General features: G+C 42.1%; 1 protein-coding gene across 1 annotated transcript; it reads left to right on the top strand.

Annotated features, from left to right (window-relative positions):
• The first annotated feature begins 4,311 nt into the window (after positions 1–4,311).
• Positions 4,312–21,485, top strand: LOC311052263 (kelch-like protein 25). Its single transcript, XM_084067149.1, has 12 exons — positions 4,312–4,417; positions 11,728–11,956; positions 12,075–12,209; positions 12,308–12,499; positions 12,956–13,099; positions 16,055–16,253; positions 16,586–16,720; positions 17,228–17,362; positions 18,244–18,432; positions 19,160–19,303; positions 19,771–19,966; positions 20,975–21,485. Exons 2-12 carry the CDS (start codon positions 11,750–11,752, stop codon positions 21,132–21,134), a joined length of 1,836 nt encoding a protein of 611 aa, XP_083923275.1. The 5' UTR covers positions 4,312–4,417; positions 11,728–11,749; the 3' UTR covers positions 21,135–21,485.
• The last annotated feature ends 6,083 nt before the right edge of the window (positions 21,486–27,568 follow it).

Genomic DNA, 27,568 nt, shown 5'->3' with positions numbered 1-27,568 from the left:
TGTCCACCAAAGCATTCTTCCCCAGATGAACACTCAAGGTGCTCCTCCAAAACGTTCATCCAAACAGCCAGTGTTGAAAATGTTACAACTCTTGCTAGACATGAAGGTCACAGCAGCACAGAACTAAGCGTCTCATCACATTGCTGCCGTTTCCAGCATAGCTTAAATACTCTGTGCTCCCATTGAAAATAATTCAAAGCATACACTGCGCTCAGGACACAGCCCTTTGCTAAATATTTTCAAGTGGTCATTGATGCTATTGATGCCATTCCTAATAGTATTTCCACCATACATTTTAATTTACTATCAGTATGTTCCCTTGCTAATATAACCTGGAATATGTAATAGAAATTACGTTAAGAATTAAGTTATTCTTGTGTCATGTGTTATTTGTTTTTTTTTGTTGTTTTTTTGCTATAGGAACATCATATACAGATAATGTGTGTGGTTACTGTACTGGTGATACATATTCAGATGGTACATTTACATCTTGTCAACCACACACAAAGTAAGTGATCATTTACAAAAGTGTCACGTCCAACCTTCATACAAATTCATAAAATGAACTTGACACAATTACAATGTTTCTTGTGTTATTCCAGCTGTGAATCTATTGGACTTCATCTAATAAAACCAGGAAATCCTGCAAATGATTCTACATGTGGAGAAAGTTCAACTTCACAAACAATCACTAGTGTTGTTGGTGTGGCTACTGTTTATTGTTTATATATTGTTGTTAATATTATTGGCTATGTTGTTGTTGGTGTTGTTGGTGTTTTTGGTGGGGTTGGTGTTACTAAATTAATTTTAGCTGCTTTCGGTGGTGATGGTGTTCGTATCGCTGTTTTTTTTTTGGTTGTTGTTGAAAGTGTTGGTCTCTTCTATAGTGTTGTTTTCCGTCTTGGCAGTGGTCGTGATGTTGGTGTTGGGGATGTTGTTGCTTTTGTCGTTAAGTATTATTTTTTTTGGTTATATCATGCATTTATAATTTCATTGGGGATCATTTTTTTGAATTCATTTTTTACCCCTTTTTCTCCCCAATTTAGTCGTTATGGCAATTGATTCCTCCCCACACACATGTCTGTGTTGTCACTGCTGTTGTATCCTACTGACTCATCTGCCAATGAGGAGCCCCCACCAGGAGGACGTAGAGCCTTCATCCTACTCCTCCCGCCCAACACGTGCCGCCCCAGCCCGTAGGAGTACGTGCAATGACCGATATCGCCCTCCTCCTCCTCCCCCGAACACGGGCCAATTGTGTTCGTGTAGATGCTCGACAAAGCCGGATGCACCACGGTGGATTCTAACCCACAATCTCCGTGGTGGTGGGCAGGGACTTTACCACTGCGCCACCCGAGCCCCAGTTCTGTTGTTTTAGGTGTCTGCGTGGTTGTTGTTATTCTTGGTGTTGTTGGTGGTGTTTTGGTTGGTAGTGTTGTTGGTCTTGGTTTTGGTGTTGAAGTTCCCAATGTTTATGGTTTTGTTTCTGCTGGTGTTGGTGGTGGTGTTGTTGCTCTTATCGTTGGTCGTTATAAAGATGATGACGATTATATTGCTGATATTTGCTATGTTTTTTATGTTGGTCTTTTTGGTAGTATTGTTGGTCGCATTGTTGTTAAATTGCTTTTATTAATTGGTGGTATTGTTATTGGTCTTTTAGTTTGTGGTGGTATTGTTGTTGGTGCTCGTGTTGTTGGCAGTGTTGCATTGGTGAATGTATCTCCGTTGGGACGCTATTTTAAAGAACGTCGCTTAGCACCTTCACTACAGGTCACACAATGGACAATTGATATGCATCTAGGCCACGCTGGGCAAGACCTGGCCGATTGAGTGCCTAAACGGAAGTACCGGAATTTGGCGGAAGTTGCACCCAAGGAAATGACGTTGATGCTTTACAAATCTGTTATCATTCTCCATGAATGAAACGAGTGTTGTGATTGGTCGAAAAATATCGTTTCCGGGGGAAATAGGTAAGACGGAAATTCTGCCCCTGTAGACACTCTCAGCTTTAGGTCGTGACCAGGCTTTTCTCTACGTAGATGAGTAAGGCCGAACCAAACCCGCACCCTAACCCTAACCGCACGCGGATGCCACATAGTCGGACAAAAGGTCTGTCGGATTAACGCATGCCTCCCGGGAAGGAGGCTACATCTAAGCTCATTGTTAATTCACCCTGGTGTGACACCCGACAGTCGGCAACCTTTGTAAATTTTGTTGAGGTGTGAAATTAAAGGTTGCGTGCGCATGCTCCTGAAAAATCTCTAGGCGGACGGCACGGTACCATGTGCACTGACCAGTACAACCCTGGTTGTTGGTGTTGTTCTGGTGGTTCTCCAACGGCACACATGTTTAGTTTTAAATACAAGCAGACAATGAGCGTTGAGGGCATCATAAATGGTTTCTACTGTATTTAATCAGGGCTTGTTTTAATGCAAAATAATGCACAATGGGATAAGCTGCCATCATGTAGTGGATAACTGTTGTTCAGCAATTTTAATATACTGTAAACATTTCGTATTAAAAGTACAAGCAAACGTCTGTACTGTGTTTTTATTTTAATAAAGTAAAACTATGATGTTTAAATGGACCATGAATTTTAACTTTTCCTTCTTTTTTGTGTTTTTGGTCTCCCCTACCTCTCTTCTATCCCCCAAAATAGCCCAGTTGGGGGTATGTTTTTTTTTTTAACTTGTAATAGAGTATTTCTAGATTGCAGTATTGATACTTTTACTTGAATAAAAAAAAGTGAGTACTTTTTCCACCGCTGCTCTCAGACAAGTCCTTGATGTGCTGTAAAAACATTTGTGGTGATAGGGCGCACTCTTCTGGTTGAAACATGTTACTGCATGTGCTGTGAAGGTTTTTCTTTCAATCAAATGGTGGAAAAGTAAAAGCATCAACACTGCAATATAGAAATACTGTTACAAGTAAATGTAAATGTACTTGAGTAAAAGTAAAAAAGTATTGGTATCAAAATGTACTTAAAGTACCAAAAGTAGAAAGTACTCATTATGCAGAAGGTCCCATTTCACAAGTTTTCAAATGTATAAAATGTGTACAAATCTTTTGAAAATAGCAGATCTATAAGCGACGCATTGTGAGCTTGTAGATCTGCTATTTTCAAATGGCCGAAATGTATATAGGGCTGAAGTAGTTAATGTATGTTTTGTTATAATAATCACAATCTACAAAGTAACTAGTAACTAAGTTTTCAAATAATTCAGTGGAGTAAAAGTATAATATTTGCCTCTGAGATGTAGTGGAGTAGAAGTAAAAATAGGCTACTGAAAATTGGAAATACTCCAGTAAAGTCACAATACCTCAACATTGTAATTAAGTATAGTCCTTGAGTAAATATACTTAGTTACTTTACCCCACTGAGACTGTTACTGTTATGACATCAGATATCATGCTGCTTTTAGGGCAGCAGTTGGAGAGAAACGAGATCACAAGTTTAATCCTCAGTCACCACCAACACACATGGTTCTCATTCATAAAAACGAACATTCAAGGAATAATCAATGCAGAGCCGGTCATTATTGAGAAATAAACCTTGAAGCCTGGGTCCTAACAGTTCACCAATTCTAGCATCCTTGCATTGGCTCCCAATTTAGTTCTGTGCCGGGTTGATCTTCACCGGGTTTAATGAAAGTAGATTAAATTATGCAGTTTGTAATACCTTGTTTACTCAATAAAAATGATTTGTGGGAAGTTGGATCTATTTGTATATAATAGCAGCATTATGCCTATTATGCCTATAATAGCAGAATTATGGCTATCTAACTCCCGAACATAACAACAGAGTGAACGGCGCAACAATTCGTTTCCCCCGAGCATGCGCAGATTGCGCATTCTGCTCTGTGATGACGTCGCGCGGAAACCCGTCTATATGTCTGGCCTAATCACTTTGTTTTGAAAGGTGCTATATATAAATAAAGCTTTAATGTTATTAGTATTAATTATTATAGGATATATTGTATTATCATACTCTACCATACAGACCGGAAAAATAACATTGTGTTCACCAAAAAAGTTACATAACACAGCTTGAACACACTATTACATATAATAATAATAATAACAGTATTATTATTATTATGATTATTATTACTATTATTAATATTATTGTTATTATTAATTAAGTATTATTTATATATTTGCTCATGTACAGTATTTGAAGTAATACAGGGTGCTTCATACTCATACATACAGTAGGTGGCAGTATGCAGCAAAAAGCGATGGTTGCAACTCGCCATTAAACTAAAAGAAGAAGAAGACCGACCGCTAGTAACTTGTGTTTCAGAAGAAGAAGAAGAACTTTGAGGAAACAACAACAATACTTTAGTTTTATAATAATGACATTAATGACGTTTATTGTCTCTGCTGTCTTTAATCACGACGCTTCTAAAAGCACAAGGTAACACACTGTGTGTCTGTACATCATATAATATGTAGTAATATTAGTCTGTTGTGTCTGTTGCGTTTTGGCTGCATGCAGTGTTGCCAGATTCTGCCAGAGAAATAAGCAACAAAGTCTATGAAAACAAGCCCAAAAGAAGCGACTATTATTGTAGCCCAACAGGAGCACTATAAAAACATATGTAGATCTACAACGCGTTGTGACCTTGTAGATCTGCTATTTTCAAAAATAAATCTTGAGAGAAAATGAAACATTTTAACAACGCAAATCTGGTATGGGGGGGGGGGTCCCTGGCTCAAACTGTTTTCCGATGGAAATCCATATACATTTTCCGGTCCTGGACATGAGAGGAAACAAGGCCAAATAAGGAACTACACTTTAGAAACAAGCCCCCAAAAACACGCAACTACCAATATTTACAAGCTATTTTACAGAACAACAAGCCCAAAGTCGCTTATAATAAGTAGACATGGCAACACTGGCTGCACGTCTAAGTTCACGCCCATTCCCTGAGAGGTGTTGTTTACGTTGAGCCAGGGACAGTGTTGCCATATCTTTTTATTATAAGCGGCTTGGGGCTTGTTTTTCTGTGAAGTCCCTTGTAAATATTGGTAGTTGCAGTGTTTTTTGGGGGTGTTGTTTCTAAAGTGTAGTTGCTTATTCCTCCAAATGAATATGTATTTGGTCCGCATCGCGATGTGTTGTGAGCTTGTAGATCTGCTATTTTCAAAGAGTCAATGTATGTATGTTACAGTAGGATTGGAAAAGGAGTGCTTGTTTTCTTTGAGTTCACTTCCCGCACTACAGTGGTGGAAAGTAACCAAGTACATTTACTTAAGTACTGTACTTAAGTAACATTTTTAGGTATTTGTACTTTACTTGAGTATTTCCAATTTACAATACTTTTACTTCTACTCCACTACATCGCAGAGGCAAATATTGTACTTTTACTCCACTACGATGATTTGAAAACTTTAGTTAGGGCCTACTAGTTACTTTGCAGATATAAATTATTATATTATAAAACATACATTAACCACTTTAGCCCTATTTTATACCTATAGGCTATTTTAGTGCAGGAACCAAAAGCCCAAAAGTTGACTATACCCCTCCCCGGAGTAGAACAAAACGGGACATAGTTTTTTCATATCTTTAGGATGTCCCCTTCGTGAAATGGATTGTCCCAAGTTTTACTTTTACTGCAAAAGTCATGAAATTGATCCATGAAGTGACTCACCACATGACCCACAAAAAACGCCTACCCTGAAAGTGGGAAAGTGTCATTTTCTACCTGCTGGTTGTTTTTAGATCATACTTGCACAGATGGTCTACAGGTAGTGTCCCTACATCCCAAAACAATCAGAATGCCAAGATGTGGTTCTATTGTGAATCAGCAGCCTTTTATATAAGGCCTTAAATAGGCGGAAATAGCAAAAAGTTGACTTTTCTGGGCAATATACACTTTGGTCCAACTCTTTATCAGGGGTAGAACTAGATGTGACATTGTTTTTTCATGTCTTTAAGATGTCCTATTCCTGAAATGGATGGTCAGAAGTTTTACTTTTACTGCAAAAGTCATGAAATTCATCCATTAAGTGACTCACCACTGCAAAAAAAAACGCCTACCCTGAAATAGGGCGTTCCAAGCCAATCCTTTCTCATTTTACCTGCTGGTTCTTTTCACATATCATACTTGCACAGATGGTCTACAGCCTTTTATATAAGGCTTTATTATGGGTGGAAATAGCAAAAAGTGGACTTTTCTGAGGAATATTCACATAATACTGGTCCTACTCTTCTATCAGGGGTAAAACAAAATGTGACATTTTTTTTCCATATCTTTAAGATGTCCTCTTCATGAAATGGATTGTCCCAAGTTTTACTTTTACTGCAAAAGTCATGAAATGCATCCATGAAGTGACTCACCACTGCAAAAAAGCACCTACCCTGAAATAGGGAGTTAATTTTCTACATGCTGGTTGTTTTCACATTGTACTTATACACAGATGGTCTACAGGTAGTGTCCAGCTGCCCTTTATATAATATAAGGCCTTATTCAAGGCAGCAATAGGAATATTCACATATGATTTTGGTCAGAGGTAGAACAAAAGCTGACCTTTTTTTCCATAACTTTGACTTGTCATCTAACTATCAACCATCAAACTATTTACATTGACTGCAAAGGTCATGACATTCTTCAATAAAGTTTCTGCACCAAGAAAGTGCAGAACTTCCCCCACCTTGCATTAAAAAGGGATCATATTTGCCCAGATTGTCTACAGGTAAGACCCCTACACCTAAAAGCCACCAGACAAATATGTTAAAATTGGCTTGTATTGTGAATCTGCAGGGTTTTATAGGCTCTTAGGCCTGATTAAAGGCATAAAAGAAATCTGAGTTACTTCTAAGCCTGATCTAATACTGTAAAAGGCCTACAAATAAAACAAAATGACTGCTTCAGGGAATACAATTTGATACCATGTTTTTACCCTGCCACTTCATATTCATATGGAATCTATGATTCTCAGGTAGGCCTAATATCTCTACACCTCAAAGCCTCAGGAATGACAAAATATATTTCTATAAGCCCATACAGCCTAAATGCAGTATGGCTTAAGTACATGCTGTAGAATACACTTGTTGTGTGCCATTCTTAATGAATAATCATCAATCAGCAGCTTATGGAAAACGGTTTGGGCCCCGTCAGTCAGTCCCCCCCCCACACTGCTCAAAAAAGTAAATAAATATATGAAATTGAGAATAAGCTGCTGATTGATGATTATTAATTAAGAATGGCACACAGTAGTGTATTCTACTTAGCCCATACTGCATTTTAAGTCTGGCTACCAGAAGGCTTATAGAACTATATTTTGTCATTCCATCTGTTTTGAGGCATCAGGATATTTGGCCTACCTGAGAAACATCCTTAGATTCCACATGAATATAGTAATTTTGTTTGCAGGCATTTTACAGTAATAGATCAGGATTGGAAGTAACTCTGGAAAAAAAACTTCATAAGGGCACGCTCCCACCGCACTTTTAGTTTACCTCTGGGGCGGAATCTGCCAATGCGTGGATTCATGGTCTTACAGATTTTTTCCAAGAATCCACTCATTTACATTGACAAAGCATTAGCAGATTCCACCCAGAGGTAAAATAAAAGTGCCCTAATATAATATTTAACAAGGGCTAGGAGCCTAAAATCCTGCTGATTCACAATACAGAATATTTTGACATATCTTTCTAGTTGTTTTGGGTGGGGTCCTACCTGTAGACAATCTGTGCAAATATGATATAGATCCAACCAGTAGGTGGTCAATGAAGCAGGATTAACTTAGGTAGGTAGGGACTTTTCTGCATTGTTTTTTTCTTTTTGCAAATGTTCATGGATACATTTCATGAATTTTGACATCTAAGAAAAACTTCTGAGGGCGTGCTCCCACCGCGCTTTTATTTTACCTCTGGGGCAGAATCTGCCAATGCTTTGTCAATGCAAATGCGTGGATTCCTGGTCTTGCGGATTTTTTCCAAGAATCCACGCATTTGCATTGACAAAGCATTGGCAGATTCTGCCCCAGAGGTAAAATAAAAGTGCGGTGGGAGCACGCCCTGACCATCCATTTCTTTTTTTTTTTTTTTTCCTTGTAATTTTTATCCCACGATTTTGTAACACACATTTTTTCACCCAGTGCCAATTGCCTATGTAATCCTGGGCACTACCTACCCTCTGCCAGCGTAGGGAGAGCCCAAGCTGAAGCTCATGCCTCCTTCAATGCATGAGGAGCAAGCAGGCCGCTTCTTGTCACCCGACAGGGGGGAGTTTCCCTGGTTGGACATAGCGCGTGGAAGGAACACGTTATTCCAACCAGTTCCCTTCTCCTCCATCAGGCGCCCCGGCTGACCAGGGGGAGGCAGTATAGTGACCAGGATTACTACATGTTTTTGTGAGGGTATTAGCTACCCTAGGAGACACGGGGAGAACATGCAAACTCCACACAGAGTAGGCCCTTTCACCAACCCCACCTAGGGTATGGGCGCCGATGACGTGGAGGAGAGAACACGCCCCCAGCGCCCTGGCGGGAATCGAACCCAGGACCTTCTAGCTGTGAGGCGACAGCGCTACCGACTGCGCCACCGTGCCCCCTACCATCCATTTCATGAAGATAAGTCAAAGTTATGGAAAAACAAGGTGAAGTTTTTTTCTACCCCTGATAGAAGAGTAGGACCAGTATTCCATGTGAATATTTCTAAGAAAAGTCCACTTTTTGCTATTTCCGCCTATAATAAGGCCTTGTATAAAAGGCTGATTCACAATAGAACCAAATATTGGCATTCTCAAGGATGTAGGGAGTAGGGACACTACCTGTAGACCATCTGTGCAAGTATGATGTTAAACAAAAAACATAAGGTAGAAATGAGAAAGGATTGACTTCGAACTCCCTTTTTCAGGGTAGGCGTGTTTTGGCAGTGGTGAGTCACTTTGTGGATGAATTTCATGACTTTTGCAGTAAAAGTAAAACTTCTGACCATCCATTTCAGGAAGAGGACATCTTAAAGACATGAAAAAACAATGTCACCCCTGATAAAGAGCTGGATAAAAGTTACAAGTAAATATTGCTCAGAAAAGTCAACTTTTTGCTATTTCCGCCTATTTAAGGCCTTATATAAAAGGCTGCTGATTCACAATAGAACCACATATTGGCATTCTGATTGTTTTGGGATGTAGGGACACTACCTGTAGACCATCTCTGCAAGTATGATCTAAAAACAACCAGCAGGTAGAACATGACAGAGGATTTACTTGGAGCTCCCACTTTCAGGGTAGGCGCTTTTTTGCCTATGTGGTGAGCCACTTCATGGATCAATTTCATGACTTTTGCAGTAAAAGTAAAACTTGGGACAATCCATTTCACGAAGGGGACATCCTAAAGATATGAAAAAACTAAGTCCCGTTTTGTTCTACTCCGGGGAGGGGTATCTCAAAAACTAAGGCTCTTTTTGAGGGTTTGTTCCTGCACTATTTGAAAATAGCAGATCTACAAGCTCACAACGAGAGAGAGAGAGAGAGAGAGAGAGAGAGAGAGAGAGAGAGAGAGAGAGAGAGAGAGAGAGAGAGAGAGAGAGAGAGAGAGAGAGAGAGAGAGAGAGAGAGAGAGAGAGAGAGAGAGAGAGAGAGAGAGAGAGAGAGAGAGAGAGAGAGAGAGAGCAGGGAACAACAGGTGAACAGAGACCGCAGTAGGCTACAGTTGTGACATTGATTTTAAACATCAGTAGAATTAATTCTATGTGAGTAGGCTATTAGGTACAGTAGGTATGTCACCTACTGGTGGACACATGTAACTTACAGTAGGCAACATGTCTCCACCACTCCACATGTAGCCTACAGTAGGGTACATGTAGCCTACAGTAGGGTACATGTAGCCTACAGTAGGGTACATGTAGCCTACTGTAGGGTACATGTAGCCTACAGTAGGGTACATGTACCCTACTGTAGGGTACATGTAGCCTACAGTAGGGTACATGTACCCTACTGTAGGGTACATGTAGCCTACAGTAGGGTACATGTACCCTACTGTAGGGTACATGTAGCCTACAGTAGGCTACATGTACCCTACTGTAGGGTACATGTAGCCTACAGTAGGGTACATGTCGCCTACTGTAGGGTACATGTAGCCTACAGTGTAAGCTACATGTCGCCTACTGTAGGCTACATGTGTACATGTCAACTACTGTAGGGTACATTTAGCTTACTGTAGGCTACATGTAGCCTACAGGCTACATGTCGCCTACTGTAGGGTACATGTAGCCTACAGGCTACATGTACCCTACTGTAGGGTACATGTAGCCTACAGTGTAAGCTACATGTCGCCTACCTGTAGGCTACATGTGTACATGTCAACTACTGTAGGGTACATTTAGCTTACTGTAGGCTACATGTAGCCTACAGGCTACATGTACCCTACTGTAGGGTACATGTAGCCTGTAGGCTACATGTACCCTACTGTAGGGTACATGTAGCCTACAGTAGGGTACATGTCGCCTACTGTAGGGTACATGTAGCCTACAGTGTAAGCTACATGTCGCCTACCTGTAGGCTACATGTGTACATGTCAACTACTGTAGGGTACATTTAGCTTACTGTAGGCTACATGTAGCCTACAGGCTACATGTACCCTACTGTAGGGTACATGTAGCCTACAGGCTACATGTACCCTACTGTAGGGTACATGTAGCCTACAGTAGTTGACATGTACACATGTAGCCTACAGGTAGGCGACATGTAGCTTACACTGTAGGCTACATGTACCCTACTGTAGGGTACATGTAGCCTACAGTGTAAGCTACATGTCGCCTACCTGTAGGCTACATGTGTACATGTCAACTACTGTAGGGTACATTTAGCTTACTGTAGGCTACATGTACCCTACAGTAGGGTACATGTAGCCTACAGTGTAAGCTACACGTCGCCTACTGTAGGCTACATGTGTACATGTCAACTACTGTAGGGTACATTTAGCTTACTGTAGGCTACATGTAGCCTACTGGTGGAGACATGTAGTCTACTGTAGATTACATGTCTCATACAGTAGGCTATGTTTACTGAGGTTACGTTAAGGAATAGTTTTACTGAGGTTACATTTAGGAATAAGGTTAGGTTTAGACATAGTTTTACTGAGGTTACATTTAGGAATGAGGTTATAGATTTAGACATAGTTTTACTGAGGTTACATTTAGGAATAAGGTTAGGTTTAGACATAGTTTTACTGAGGTTACCTTTAGGAATAAGGTTATAGATTTAGACATAGTTTTACTGAGGTTACGTTTAGGAATAAGGTTAGGTTTAGACATTGTTTTACTGAGGTTACATTTAGGAATAAGGTTAGGTTTAGGCATAGTTTTACTGAGTTTATGTTTAGGAACAAAGTTAGGCTTAGACATAGTTTTACTGAGGTTACATTTAGGAATGAAGTTAGGTTTAGACATAGTTTTACTGAGGTTAAGTTTAGGAATAAGGTTAGGTTTAGACATAGTTTTACTGAGGTTACATTTAGGAATGAAGTTAGGTTTAGAGGTTTAGGAATACCTGGTGGCGACCCCTCCGAGGTCTCCGGATTTGACCCGGGGCGAGTGTGTTTTGGGGGAGAGCGTTCTTGTATTCGTGTCACCTACTACTATAGCTGGGGGGTTGTTGTGGTATGGTGGTGTGGGTGGCTTTCAGGTAGGAACAGTGCCAAGCACCCGAACGGCCCTTTTTTTTTGTCTAGTTAAAGGTAATTGCTATGTGACCATGTATTCCATCTCCTCAGGCTGCTCTAGAAGGGAGACACCATGGCTAAAAGGGTTCGGGTCGATGCCGCTTCACCCTCCTGCCTTCTGGAGGAAACTAGGAAGCTAGACAAGCATCCTAACAAGCTGTTAGAGGGACTAAACCGTCTACGACTCAACAAGGTCTTCTGCGATGTGATTCTGTGCTGTGAGGGACAGGAGTTCCCCTGCCATAGAGTTGTACTGGCCTCCATCAGCCCTTACTTTGAGGTAAATACACACATTTATTGGCCTGGTGTTATTAAGGGAATGACATTCTCCTCAACAACGCTCCGGGACTCGGTCACAGTAGGTTTATTTGACGGCACGTTTTTTTCAACCCACAAAGGCGATGTTTACAACGGGCATGTTGGAGTCCACACAGGAAAGGGTTAACATGGATGGAGTGGAACCTGAAGTGGTCGACATGTTGGTGAGCTTTGCCTACACTTCAGAGGTGTCCATCTCCACAGAAAATGTGCAGGTAATGTTTTATCATCATAAACTTTATTCATGGTCTCCATTTCTGTCCTACGTTGGTGCTTAGTTTATGCTTGTTTGCTTGTTTATTTGGTCTTCTAGGTCCTGCTAGCAGGAGCAAACTTGATGGATGTCGCAGATGTTGGAGAGGCCTGCTGTGACTACATTGAGAGTCACATGAACATTAACAACTGTGTAGAGATCCACCACTTGGCTGACAGATACTCCTGTAAAAAGCTGGAGGAATCCAGCATGGATTACATCCTGGAATACTTCAGTGTCATCTACAAGCAGGTTTGTTTGTTTGATTACTATTACCTAGGCCTGTCACATTGATTACATAATCGTCTAATCACAATTATTTGAGATGATCATCAATAGAATAGTACCGTCTGAATACCAGCCCCCACACATCAAATAGAGTAGTACTGCCTCAATACCAGCGCCCACACATCAAATAGAGTAGTACCGCCTTAATACAAGCACCCACACATCAAATAGAGTAGTACCGCCTTAATACCAGCGCCCACACATAAAATAGAGTAGTACCGCCTTAATACCTGCGCCCACACATCAAATAGAGTAGTACCACCTGAATACCAGCACACACTCGTCAAATAGAGTAGTACCGCCTGAATAACAGCACATACTCATCAAACAGAGTAGTACCGCCTGAATGCCAGCACACACTCATCAAACAGAGTAGGCACCGCTCACTCACTCTGGGTGTGTTTTTTTCCCTACCAATAGGAGGAGTTCCTCTCTGTCTCTGTGGACAAACTGACAGAGATCCTCTCCAGTGACCATCTCAATGTGCCAGAGGAGGACATGGTGTTTGATGCTGCCATTTTGTGGTTAAACGCATGTCCTGACCACAGGCTGACCTTTGACAAGGTCAGTCACTTCTTAGTCTCATGGATATGGTGTTGTTCACCCAGTATGCAGTTAAACTAGTAAATAATGAGTGTTGTTCACCCAGTATGCAGTTGAACTAGTAAATAATGAGTGTTGTTCACCCAGTATCCAGTTGAACTAGTAAATAATGAGTGTTGTTCACCCAGTAGGCAGTTGAACTAGTAAATAGTTCAACTGCAGTTGTCCAGTGTCCAGTTGAACTAGTAAATCATGAGTGTTGTTCACTCAGTATCCAGTTGAACTAGTAAATAATGAGTGTTGTTCACCCAGTATCCAGTTGAACTAGTAAATAATGAGTGTTGTTCACCCAGTATCCAGTTGAACTAGTAAATAATGAGTGTTGTTCACCCAGTATGCAGTTGAACTAGTAAATAATGAGTGTTGTGCACCCAGTATGCAGTTGAACTAGTAAATAATGAGGGTTGTTTTGATTGATTGATTGATGTACTTTATTTAGTAAGACATGAGAACAGTACATAACAGTACATGGAAGTACAAATTCACAATACAAGGTCTACTAAACTGGATAACTCATTAAGCACTTAGCGTGTTTAAGATGAGATCCCCATGCACACAAATCATGATGACATATAAGAGACAGACAGATATACACACTACTATACAGAATGTCATACAATCAGTTTACAGGTTGCTGGTATGAAGAGTGAAAAATATGTACAAAAGAAGAAAGAGAGAGAGGGGGGGGGGGGGGTAGGGGTAGGTTAGGTTAGGACATGGGGTAGGTTAGGACTTGGACAGGGACCATTTTTGAATTGCAGCCTCCTGAAGGTGTATCTTTAGGGCAGTTTTGAAAGTGAGTAGGGTTTTACACTCCTTTACTCCTTTTGGTAGGGCATTCCACATTTTTGATGAATAGCATGAGAACGAGTTCATTCCCTTTGTTGAGCCAAATCTGGGTTGAACAAGATTTGTGGAGCTGCCTCTGGTGTTATGATCATGGACTTGATTAACATTTTGGAAGTATTTTGACAAATACAGGGGAATCCCAATGTTGTGGTGTATCTTGAAGACCAGGCCCATAGCAAGTTGCTGTACTCTGTCCTCAACCCTAAGCCATCCAATCCTAGCAAAATGAGCAGGGGTTAGATGGGTTTTGTGATTGAGGCCAAGAAGTAGCCTTACAAGTTTGTTTTGGGATGTTTGGAGCCTTGTTTTTAAGGCCTTGGAGGTGTTGTGATACCATGAAGTGCATGCATAATCATATTGACCTTGTATGAGGGCCCCTGCAAGAATCTTAAGAGTATTCTTACTGACTAGACGATCAATCCTCCACAAATAGCGTGTTATTTTGTGAACCTTTTTGATCGCTCTTTCAGCGTTTTTGTTACCGGAGAGGTTTGCCTCCAAGATGGAACCCAGGTAGGTAATTTCCTCCTTTCTTGTGATAACATTTTCACCCACTTTGATCGTGAAACTCTCAGCCTTGCTAAGGTTAGGACTGGACCCAAAGAGGATGGATTCGGTTTTACCCAGGTGTAATGAAAGTTTGTTGTCGGAGAGCCAGATGCAGATCTTGTTGAGTTCAGCGCTGAGAGTTTTCTCAACCTGCAGCCTGTCCCTGTCCGAGACCAGCAGAGCCGAGTCATCTGCGAACAGGAACAGTTTGCAGTCGCAAGCTGAAGACATGTCATTCACATATATCAGGAACAGTAGAGGTCCTAGTATACTTCCTTGAGGAACACCACAAGTCACTGGGAGGGGAGGGGACTGGGTGCCGTTTACTTCTACCACTTGCTCCCTCCCATTGCTTTGAGCTTATTGATCATAATTGGGTGATTAACGGTGTCAAAGGCCTTCTGGAGGTCCAGCATGACCATGCCGCAATATTTGCCCTTGTCGACATCTTGTTTGATAGAATCGTTCAAATAGAGAAGGCATTTGTCAGTGGAGTGGTTTGTTCTGAAACCAGATTGGAATTTGTAAATTAGATTGTTCTCGGCAAGGCACTTATCGACCTGTTCATAGACTATTTTTTTCCATGACTTTCGAGATGGAGCTAAGAATAGAAATAGGGCGGTAGTTGCCAGGGTCTAATTGGTTTCCTTTTTTGTACAGAGGGGTCACCCTTGCTTTTTTGAAGTTGTTAGGGACCCGTCCCTGTATGATGGAGAGGTTTATTATGTGAGTAATGATTGGGGCAATGGAGGCGGCTGAGTCTTTTAGAAATTTGGCGGGGATGTTGTCGAGTCCTGTGGCTCTGTGTTGATGAAGTGCACTCAATTTTTTAAACACCTCATCTGTTGTCACAGGGGAGAGTTTAAAATCATCTTTGCGTACACCCTGTTTTTCGTAAAATACTCTTACATACTCTTCACCATAGCACCCAGAGTGAGGGGGTAGTTTTGCCACCAAATCTGAGGCTACGGTCGTGAAGAATATGTTGAGGATTTTACTTACTTCCCGTTTGGTTGAAATGAGAGTGTCATTCACCTTGAGGTTTATGTTTGTAAACCTGGTTTTCAATTTCTTGCTGCAGCCTAGTAGGTTGTTGAATAGCTTCCAAAGCTCATGTGGTTTGCTTTGATTTTCCTCAATTTTGTCATCGAGGTAGCTTTTTTCTGCTAACAAGAGCATGCCATTTACCTTGTTTCTTAGCATGTTTTTTTTTTTTTTTTAGTTTAGCTACGTGGGATTCGAGACCTTTGTTGAAGCGTTTGGCAAGTTTGATCCTACCTTTATGAAACTCAGAACACTTTTTGTTTCTGACTTTTATGGCAGTAAGGATGTCCGAATTCATCCATGGTACCGAGCGGGTTTTGACCCTGATGGTTAAAAATAGCCCAGTATCCAGTTGAACTAGTAAATAATGAGTGTTGTTCACCCAGTATGCAGTTGAACTAGTAAATAATGAGTGTTGTTCACCCAGTATCCAGTTGAACTAGTAAATAATGAGTGCTGTGTCTGTTGTTGAAGGTGCTGGAACTCATCCGTCTGCCTCTCATCAGCCCCTCTTACCTCCACACTGTGATTGAGTCTCTGGATGTGGTGAAAGATTCCCAGGGCTGTCAGAGTTTCATCTCTGAGGCCAAGACCTACCAGAGGCTCATTTCTGAGGCCGAGGACCAGCTTCTCCTGTCCTACCGTAACACGGCACGCCCCCGTAGGACCACAGGTACCCTGCCTTCACTGTCCTACTGTAGTAACACTGACGCCTCACATGTTGCAACTGATGATGGTGGAAAATAGGTTTTTCCTTGTTGGGACTAACCCAGTGCCGACACAATTTCCTCCAACACACCTGGCAATAAAAATAGGTTGCTGTTCAGGCTTAAAAATCATTGCTCCGTCATTATTTCATTATTTGTTCATACAATTCAAGCATCGGTTTAAATTGCACCCTGGTGGATTAGAACCCCCAGCCTCAAATGAAAACAGGGGGGGTGACTACTAGCATAGACTCTTAAAAATACTCTGGCTTGCCTCCTTCTCCCCCGCTTGTTGAAGTGATTGTGACGGTGGGGCGTGTTGCTGTCTCGGCGTCGTTTGACAACGTCGAGAGCTTTGATCCCCGGACACAGCGGTGGAGGGATCTGACAAGTCTGCGTACCGGTGGAAAAGGACCCAGCATTGTTGCATCAGGTGAGGAATACCATCATCAGAGTCAAGTGCAGTAGAGGTCAATCAATTTAGGACCTGTAGAGTTTTCGTTGCCTCTGAATTGAGCTGTAACAGTGTTGCACTGGGAAGACAAGTTGACATTCTTGAAGGAAAGACAGTTGAATTGAACTTGTCTACTACTTTTGATATATCGTATATCGGGCACAAGCTTAGTGGTGACATCACTTAAGACATCGGTGACAGATTTTCAAGTTTTGTTCGCATTTTTTTACGAAAAATGTCAAGCCACTGCCAGCGAATCCGAGTGATTTTACTAACCTTTGAAAAATCATAGAATATTTTCCGTGATCGCCGTCCTCACGGTGATCCCCTCATTACACGCACAGGGGTGAATCTGTTCCATAGTTGCGGCCAGTTGAAAATAGCATGTTTTGCTAGTAAAACACAGGAGCCGAGATACAGAATATTTCCCAAATACTTTAAAATCTTTATTTCCTTCAAGTCATGATTCGTGTTGCTCTTCTTAAGCCATAGGTTCTGTTCTGTATGAGGCTGGAGGACGAAACCGTGATGGTTCATTCAGTAAGGAGATGTGGCGTTGTGATCTTAACCGTATCAAATGGTTGCGGATGGCTCCCATGAATGAGGCACGCTGTGGTTGCGGTAAGACTCTTAAACTATGACATTATATTTAACTTTGTTTTGGAATAAATTAAGCATTGCGTCAGTTAATGCAGGGCACGGGAGTCGCATATACGCCTCAGCTGTCAGTCTGCTGATTGCTATCAATCAGTCACACTTTCTTACACACCGATCACACCCCATTCCCTCAACAAGGCGGTCCGTTTAAATACGGCTCTCTCCTACACTGAATCTCTGCTTTTCAATTGCTGCCACACGCTGCTGCTGGCAAAAGTTTGCCTCCACCACCCCAGCCTCCACCTTATAGTACAGAGTTTTGCATTACTCAAACGTTTAAACTGAATGTTGAACTGAAATTCATGTGTGCATGGCTCTAAAGTCAACTGGAATCCAATGTTTGCATGGCTCTAAACTGAATTCTAATTTCTACGGCTTTAATGTTAAAATGCATTCAAGTTTGCATGACTCAAGTTGATCTGATTAAATGTCTTGCTATGGGCCCGCTTGTATACCTGTGGGGGGTTTTACATAGCATTCCCTGGCTGATTTGGCTTAGCATACTGCTTAGCAACATTTAGAGAACATCTTAAAGAGCCATTAACGCCAACTTTATCTGTATTCCATTTGTTGCAAGAAATGGTTAAATCTACTTTGACTTGAGTGTTCCTGACTGAACCACTGTGGGTTGTTGCCTTGGCTACCCAAGGCCATCAGTTCTAAAATTAGGGGTGCAACACTTAATTGAAGTAATCAATTCAAAAATAAAATAGCAATCTACTAGCTCATGTTGTATAGAAAGCTTGTAGATCGGCTATTTTCTTGTCCAGCTGCCAAGAAGATAGTTGCAGCCCTGTTTCTAATGATCTTTTTGTACTTATTTTTTCCTGCACAACCCCACACAGGCCTGGTGGTGCTGGATGTCTATTTGTTTGCACTGGGTGGCCTGGAGCCGAACAATACGAGTGAGAGATCAGTGGAGCGTCACGACCCACTCACCAACACCTGGCAGCTCATGAAGTCTGTCAACATGCCAGACTTTGAATACACAGAAACTGCATTGGTGGCTTTAGATGGACTGATCTATGTTATTGGTATGAAACAGGCTTATGCACCTGCAGGTTCAACCTGCTTTAACTCTTTGACTGCCAGAGTATTTTCATAATGTACTCACCCAGTGCCAAGCGATTTTCGTGTTTTTAGTAGTTTTAAAGTTGTCATAAAAGTTTAGTTCCATATTTATCGATCGATTCACTGTGTGTTTCCGGAGCAGGAGTCTCTGACTATTGCTCCGGAAGCAAAACATTGCATCCGGAGCTAGTGTCCCTTCGCTGCAGGCCATTGGAAACACGCGTCTCCTCGGAAAAATGGACAAAAAAAAAGAACAGAGATACAGGCGAAAGGAAAAAAAACGACAAACATGGAGTCGTCGGGAACGGCATGACGTTATATTCAATATTTCCGCATCCGTTTGTGCTACAGTTTTACTGCTCCCTTCGGATTCAAGATCAGACCGTGATCTTCTCTAAAATAACAATAATTACAAACGCGCGTCTAAAGCGTCGACGGCCAACTGGACAAACTAGCAATTGACTCGATAACGCGTTGACGGCAGTCAAATTGTTAATGTATGTAAAAGCATATTGGTTAACTGAAATAACCTTTAGTATTATTACATATTCCTCCTTCTCCTGTTGACAATGAATAATGGCTTTGCCTCGTGTGTGTGTGTGTGTGTGTGTGTGTGTGTGTGTGTGTGTGTGTGTGTGTGTGTGTGTGTGTGTGTGTGTGTGTGTGTGTGTGTGTGTGTGTGGGACCTAGGTGGTGTTAAATCTCATAATGGCCACCTAACCCCATTGTACAAGTACAACCCTTTAACTGGTGAATGGACAGAAGTCGCTCCTACGCGGATTCCACATGGCGGTTTAGCTGCCTGTACGCTCAAAGGAAAGATCTATGTTTTAGGTATTCAACATTTTTTTTTCATGGCTCATAATTCCTTAACAAATTGGACACTTCACCTTCACTGTAATTTAGGCCAGGGGTCTTCAACGTTTTCAGCCCAAGGACCCCCTAGCTGAGAGAGAGATGAAGCAGGGACCCCCTCTATATTGTATAAAATTGTGTTTCAGATTCAACTTTTTCTTTTTGTGTACACGGTCTGCTCTTTTTTCTCTCTACACCTATACCTCTTTGCCAAAAATAGCCGATCTACAAGCTCACAACGCCTCGCAGTGCTCCTCGGAATAGGGATTCTTTAGGGTTCAAGTGGTTAATGTAACACAAAAAATCACACAAACATTTGGCGGACCCCCTATAGTAACTCTGAGGACCCCCTAGGGGTCCCGGACCCCCTGTTGAAGACCCCTGGTTTAGGCACATAATAGATCCCACCAACGGTCACTGTCCTGTTCATTCCTGTTTATCTATAGGTGGTACGGATCCACCAAGGGTTTTATCTATGGGTGGTACGTCTGCAACAAGGTCCACGGACAAGGTGGAGTGTTATGACCCGGAGACCGACCAGTGGACCTCGTGTGCCCCCATGCAACATAGACGCTGCTCCCCTCGCGTGGCTGTGATGGACGGAATGATCTACGTACTAGGAGGAGGAGAGGACAGTCACAGGTAGGAGCACCCGATTCGGATGCTATCGACGCACTGAATGGAACATTATCACGTTTTATCAGACCGTTGAACGGGCGAAGTAGGCGACATGCTGACCTACCCGCCATTTATCAGAGCATTCATCGGGTGTTATCAGGACATACTGACCTACCGACGGACCTACTGACTTATATAAAGTTACGGTTTCGCAGGGACGTCACAGGCTCTCAGAAGGTGGGGGGGGGTGGACTTTCGGTGGACTATACCCCTTATTTTATACTTTGGCTATTCAAAAATAGCAGATATACAAGCGAGCTTGTAGATCTGCTATTTTTGAAAAATCGTGAAAATTTGTACAAATCTTTGAATATCATTTTTTTCAAGGGATGTGCGTTTTTTTGGCGGATTTCGCTAGTTTTTTTCCGGTGTTTTGGTTACTTTATTTCGGTGTTAGGGTTAGGTTATTTAATTCTTATTTTTGCCTGATTTTACCGATTTATTATCAAAAAAAAAAATATATATATATATATATATATTTTTTTTTAATATATATATATATATATTTTAGAAAAAGTGGGGCGTATGAAATCATGGATCTGTGAGAGTGAGGGTGTCGCGGCGTACGCACAGTGAATGGCCGTGACGCCCCTGCGGTTTCGGACGGTTGACGGAGGCGCGCACTCTCATGCAAACTGGAGCCACGTGAGGCACCACCCAGTGAGCTAAAGCGAGCAAGTTGCCGTCCTGGACTTTGCGACGTTCACTTGAGCCTTCTCAGCGCCGTTTGAGTTATGTGCCGATAGGCACAGAATGGTAAATCATGTTGTGGGGACTGCTCTGACTCTGGGTAGGTCAGTATCTCCTGATTACGCCCAATGAATGGTCTGATAAATGGCGGTCAGTATGTCGACTACTTCGCCCATTCAATTATTGGTCTGATAAAACATGATAATGTTCCATTCGATGCATTGATATAGCATTCGAAGCTGGTCACATTTCTCTCATGGTGTTGGTTTGTCTCATGTACAGTAGGGGGGGCTATACCATCGAGAGGTACTGCGGAGAGACGGACGCGTGGGAAACTGTCGGGCAGATGCCGGACGAGAGCTACGGCCGCTTCAGTCACAGCTGTATGTCTGTCAGGCTGAGGAACGACGCAGTAAAGACCCTTGTTGCACCTCTGTCCTAGTATCTAGGGAGCCAAACCTCCCGAGCAACTGTGTCCTCGATAGAGGAAATATGCATTTTGTTCCTCTGCCCCCTATGGGCCACAAGGCTCAGCAAGGCTCATATTTTGTTTACTTATTGTTAACACATCGGGTGCCAGAGGTTTATTAAAGGGTCTACACCATGAATTTAATATATTAAATTATATTATTTTAAATTATATTATATTTATATCATATTGTTTATGTCCCTCAAACGTTTTTCAAAAGGTTTGAGCATCAGATATACTCATTCCAACTAACTTCTCTCTGGCTTATAAAGCGTATTAGGGTTTTATTGGTTAGGTGTATTGATATTGTTTAATTTATTTGCTTACATAGACACTGCTTGTATTTATTGAATCATACCAAGTTTGATAACTTTTAGAATACATTTCGAATAAATTCAATGATCCTTTTTTTCATTCAGTGTTTGTTTTTTGTTTGTTCATCCATTATTCAGTGTTTACAAGGTTTCAGCTCATCTCTTTTGTCCTCTTCAAATCCATAATGTTGCCATATTTATTTGACATTTAACGCCCGTGCAACTCCAAGGGGACCCCCGGACCCTCGTGGACCCCCGGCCGCCATGGGACCCCCGGTGACCCCTGGACCCCCGTGGATCCCCGGCCACCAAAAGGTACGTTTTTTTTGGGGGGGGGGGCTTGTGTAGTAGGCATGAGTGTGTAAATTTCAATATCTTAAGGATAATCAAATTAATAACCATACATTTGGAATTATGAGTATTTAAAATCAAGAGTCAAAAACTTAACGAGGCACCATGAAAATCAACTTATGACTAAGCACAAGCTTAATTTGTATTTAACCTTAACTTTAAACCACCAATAAAATAATGAAAGATTATAGAATAATCACTTATTATTTTATTTCAATAAATCTACAAGATCTGAATGGGAAAACGTTCTTGTCTCGGCAGAGCCTTTTTACGATGTGTGTCAACATATGTCAAGGTTCTATAAGGAATAATAATTCAACTTGAGCAATGACCAAACTAGATTTGATATTAAAAATATATGAATGTATTCAATCAAACCTAAGCTAGGCATGCAACATTTAATAAAAATGGAAAATCTCAACATTAAATATAATCAAGGTTTTAACTGGATTCAGATGGAGGCTAAACCGAACTTAAAATCCTGTAAGAAAACAGTTAAATTAAATAAGAATGATATGCCATGAGCAGCTGAATTGATCTTATTCAGGAGTTGTTCCTGTGTTTACCGCACATCACAGTTGTCATGTGATGTGTCCGATGTCCAGTGATGAACGTTGTCTTGTTGTGGCAACGTGGTGGAATTCACGCTGGTTTTAGGGTGAAAACGTGAAGTTGTAGTTCTAGATCCGTCCTTTGTCTCAGTCTTCATTCAAGCTTGGACTTGAGGAGCCTGTGTATGGCAGAATGCTGCCCATGAGCTGTACCTATGGTCAGGCAAGAGCGCACTCGTCTTAGCGTTGAGCAGGGGCCGGTCAGGAGCTTTGTGGCAGGCTGTACTATCTTTAGGGATGCCTAGGCCAGGCAGAAGAGAAGCAGCGGAGACACAACTTGGTCAGGGTCAGATCGTCTGGGGACCCCAAGTTGTTGCGGCTTGTGGGAGAATCAGGCCTTCCAGTCACGGAGGTGCGGTGTGAAGAGCTTTGTGGGCATCTTCTTCTTCGCAGTCCCTTGCTTCCTCGCAGAGAGGGGCTTCCTCTAGATGAGGGGGTTAGGTCTCCCGAGCAGTCTGGGAGCTTCCGAGTAGTCAAAAAGGTTTTTTTAGGGGGGTTACACACAGCGCTTATATACGTTGCGATGAGGTAACATGAGGCTGTTGCAACACACATGTTCCTCCGAAATACATATGTTGTTGTTTTGAGGCAAAGACTTGTCCAGAAGTTGTGTCCTTCTTGGGAAGATGAAGTCATGCACTCGTATATTGCTCATGGCTTAAATTACACATATTCTGCAAATGTCGTGTTTATTTTATTTACACAGTTATTACAAACCATTGAATCCAGTGTAGTAAACTACGATGAATATGGGAGAGACAGCGAGATCCAAATCTGGCGGTGGCGTGCGCCGCGGCGGCCGCCGCATCCACCACGACCGCCACGGCGGGTGGCGGCCTTCGTGGCGGCCGCCACAACCGCCGTGGCAACCGCCGCGTCCGCCAGATCCCCCGCCATAACCGCCGCGTCCGCCAGATCCCCCGCCATAACCGCCGCCTCCGCCACCGGCGCCGCGTCCGCCAGAACTTCCGCCACCGGCGCCGCGTCCGCCAGATTTTCCGCCATAACCGCCGCGTCCGCCAGAACTTCCGCCACCGGCGCCGCGTCCGCCAGATTTTCCGCCATAACCGCCGCGTCCGCCAGAACTTCCGCCACCGCCGCCGCGTCCGCCAGAACTTCCGCCACCGCCGCCGGCCGCCTCCGCTGTGCCCGCCAGATCCTCCCCCGCCCTTCTGGCACGAGTGCCAAGCAAGCCTCTGCCAGCCTCCGCAGACAGAGCAAGAAGTTTTTTCCGTGCGTAATTACGCACGTGTTCTGCTCTCCCCCCCCCCTCTACACCGATAACTCTTTGCCCAAAATAGCCGATCTCCAAGCTCACACTCCGCGCATATAGTCAATAAGATGGTTATTATTATTCATATTATTATTAGAATGACAAACAGTGCATATAGTCAATAAGATGGTTATTATTATTCATATTATTATTAGAATGACAAACAGTGAATGTCTGACGGACAGAAAGCCTTCTCGAATGATGCCCCGTGAAAATAGCCGATCTCCAAGCTCACAACGCCTCACGCTGCAAGGCGGTCTGTCTGTCTGTCTGTCTGTCTGTCTGTCTGTCTGTCTGTCTGTCTGTCTGTAAGTCTATCTATCTATCTATCTATCTATCTATCTATCTATCTACAGTGTCGGCCCTATGGGGGGGCATTGGGGGGCAATGCCCCCCGCAGGTTAGACTTTGTGCACCCCCAGTTCAGATTGGCCAGATTTTTTAATTTAAAAAAAAAATTTAAGCAGCGCAGCGCAGCGCAGCGCAGCGCAGTATAGCCTGCCTTTTTTTTCTCCCGCTGTGGAGTCTGTGCCTGTGGAGATGCAATGCCGACATTACATTAAAGACATTATAATGCTATAATTGTATTTGTTGTTGGTGCATATAGGGGCAAGGTAAATTCACTGAATTAACCGAAATAGAGTTACAAAGCACCCCAAAAATAAAATATCCATCCAATAACCGTGTGTGTGTGTGTGTGTGTGTGTGTGTGTGTGTGTGTGTGTGTGTGTGTGTGTGTGTGTGTGTGTGTGTGTGTGTGTGTGTGTGTGTGTGTGTGTGTGTGTGTGTGTGTGTGTGTGTGTGTGTGTGCGTGCGCGCGCACACAGACAGACATCTTTCCTCTACAAATGAGACTAACAAGTCAGTCGAATCCCATGCTATGAGCTTGTAGATCTGCTGTTTTTGAAAGCATCTCTCTGTCTTGCGCGTAATTACGCACGTAACTCTGTCTGTCTGTCTGTCTGTCTGTCTGTCTGTCTGTCTGTGGGTAAGTCTATCTATCTATCTATCTATCTATCTATCTATCTATCTGTCAAGAATTACATTTCTCTCTATGAAGCGATATCAAGCGAAAATAAAACTTCGTATTTGGAAGGTTTTCTGGCCGACATCTGCTTGTGTGCGTGCGCTCACCACCGTGATGGAGTGTCTGTCTGTCTGTCTGTCTGTCTGTCTGTCTGTCTGTCTGTCTGTCCAATCCAAAACAGCGTGTGTGTGTGTGTGTGTGTGTGTGTGTGTGTGTGTGTGTGTGTGTGTGTGTGTGTGTGTGCGCGCGCGTATGCGCGAGCGTGCGTGCGTGCGATGCGAAGCGTTGAAAGCTTGTAGCCTAGATCTGCTATTTGCACATAGCCTAGGTATAAAATAGGGCTAAAGTGGTTAATGTATGTTTCATAATATCGTAATATATGTCTGACAAGTAACTAGTAACTAAATTTTTCAAATAATTGTAGTGGTAGTAAAACTACATTATTTGCCTCTGAGCTGTAGTGGAGTCGAAGTAAAAGAATTGGAAATAGCTCAATTAAAGTACAAATACCTCTAAAGCTACTTAAGTACAGTAGCCTACTTAAGTAAATGAGTTAAATTCCAGCTGTCTTTATTATTATTATTATTATTATTATTATTATTATTATTATTATTATTGTTGTTATTCATATATATGTCATGCTATTTTATTATTAATATATGTTATTATTGTTATTATTATTATTATTACCCTTATGACAATTATCACTATTAATATTATGATTATTATTCTTTTTATGGGGGGGGGGGCGGGACACCACTTTGGATATAATAATAATCATCATCTGCATAAGATAGGCTATACGTACTTTTATGGATACTCAGAGAGAGACAGAGAGAGAGAGAGAATCTGACTATATAGTGGTTAATTTAATGTACCTGTTCATTAATAATCATCGTATTAATCTTAACACTGACAACAGATACACTGAAAATATTTAATATTATTTCAAATACACAACACACATTTTTTTTTGTAGACATGCATTGGAAAATACAGCCTAATAGCACAACAGCAAATGAGATGTACACATGTATCCATATTGACATGAAATGATGATTCATTTACAAAAGTCACATTGTAAGCGTGGGATCACTCGATGTACATTATACAAAACCAGCACAGCACAATAACACTCTATCAAATCTAAATAAAAAATCTATGGATAACAAGGACTTTACACAAATAAAAATCATGCCATTGGTACGACATTCAAATAAACCCCCCCCCAAAAATCCAATAATTACAAATGATGTTTCATCAACCATGTACATTTTCTATATCGGTGTTAAACACTCTTTGACTTGGCTCGTAGCTTTCAGTATGAAATAAAATACAGTCTTGGCAAAACATAGTCCAGTCCTTTCCACGTCACATTTTTGGTCAATGTTGCAAGATGGATGTAGCTGATAGTAATAATCCAAATATTACTAGATCAATTCTGTTATATTAGTTAGGCACTTCATTAAATCAACACTCAGAAAGCGAGCAGCAGGCATTCATCATGGGAGTATTCAACAGTAGGCTCCGTCAGTGGTTCTCAAACTTTCTCATGTCAAGGACCCCCAAATTGACACTTAATAGCCCGCAGACCCCCATTTGAAAAGATATGCCAGGGACCCCTAAAGAGAAGATTTTTACGGCTCTATAGCAGTGATTCTCAACCATTTTAATTTTAAGGACCCCCAGTTTGACATGCATTAGGGCTACGGACCCCCATTTAATGGCATTTCCATCTCTGGGACCCCAATTTATATTGTAAAATCAATGTTAATTTAACACTGAGAGTGTAACGGGTCCATTTGGTTCCATTTGTACACTCTCAGAGTTACAGACCCATAAGGGTCCATTTGGTTCCTATCCATCATTTAGCTGGGTACCCCCTGGAACCCCCTCAAGTACCCCTGGGGGTCCCCGGACCCCACTTTGAGAACCAACGGGCTACGTGCAAATAGCAGATCTAGGCTACAAGCTTTCAACGCTTCGCATCGCACGCGCGCGCACACACACACACACACACACACACACACACACACACACACACACACACACACACACACACACACACACACACACACACACACACACACACACACACACACACACACACACACACACACGCTGTTTTGGATTGGACAGACAGACAGACAGACAGACAGACAGACAGACAGACAGACAGACAGACAGACACTCCATCACGGTGGTGAGCGCACACACACAAGCAGATGTTGGCCAGAAAACCTTCCAAATACGAAGTTTTATTTTCGCTTGATATCGCTTAGAGAGAAATGTAATTCTTGACAGATAGATAGATAGATAGATAGATAGATAGATAGATAGATAGATAGATACATAGATAGATAGATAGACTTACCCACAGACAGACAGACAGAAAAACAGACAGACAGACATTTGTTTTGATATCATTTCAACGGGGCATCAGTTTGTCATTCTAATAATAATATGAAGAATAATAACCATCTTATTGACTATATGCGCGGAGTGTGAGCTTGGAGATTGGCTATTTTGGGCAAAGAGTTATCGGTGTAGAGGGGGGGGGAGCAGAACACGTGCGTAATTACGATATTATGAAACATACATTAACCACTTTAGCCCTATTTTATACCTCGGCTATGTGCAAATAGCAGATCTAGGCTACAAGCTTTCAACGCTTCGCATCGCACGCACGCACGCTCGCGCATACACACACACACACACACACACACACACACACACACACACACACACACACACACACACACACACACACACACACACACACACACACACACACACGCTGTTTTGGATTGGACAGACAGACAGACAGACAG

Source organism: Gymnoscopelus microlampas (assembly GCF_963454915.1).
Source record: "Gymnoscopelus microlampas genome assembly, chromosome: 9".
Lineage (NCBI taxonomy): Eukaryota > Metazoa > Chordata > Actinopteri > Myctophiformes > Myctophidae > Gymnoscopelus > Gymnoscopelus microlampas.
The sequence above is the reverse complement of the archived record's forward strand: the minus strand, read 5'-3'. Positions and strand labels throughout refer to the sequence as shown.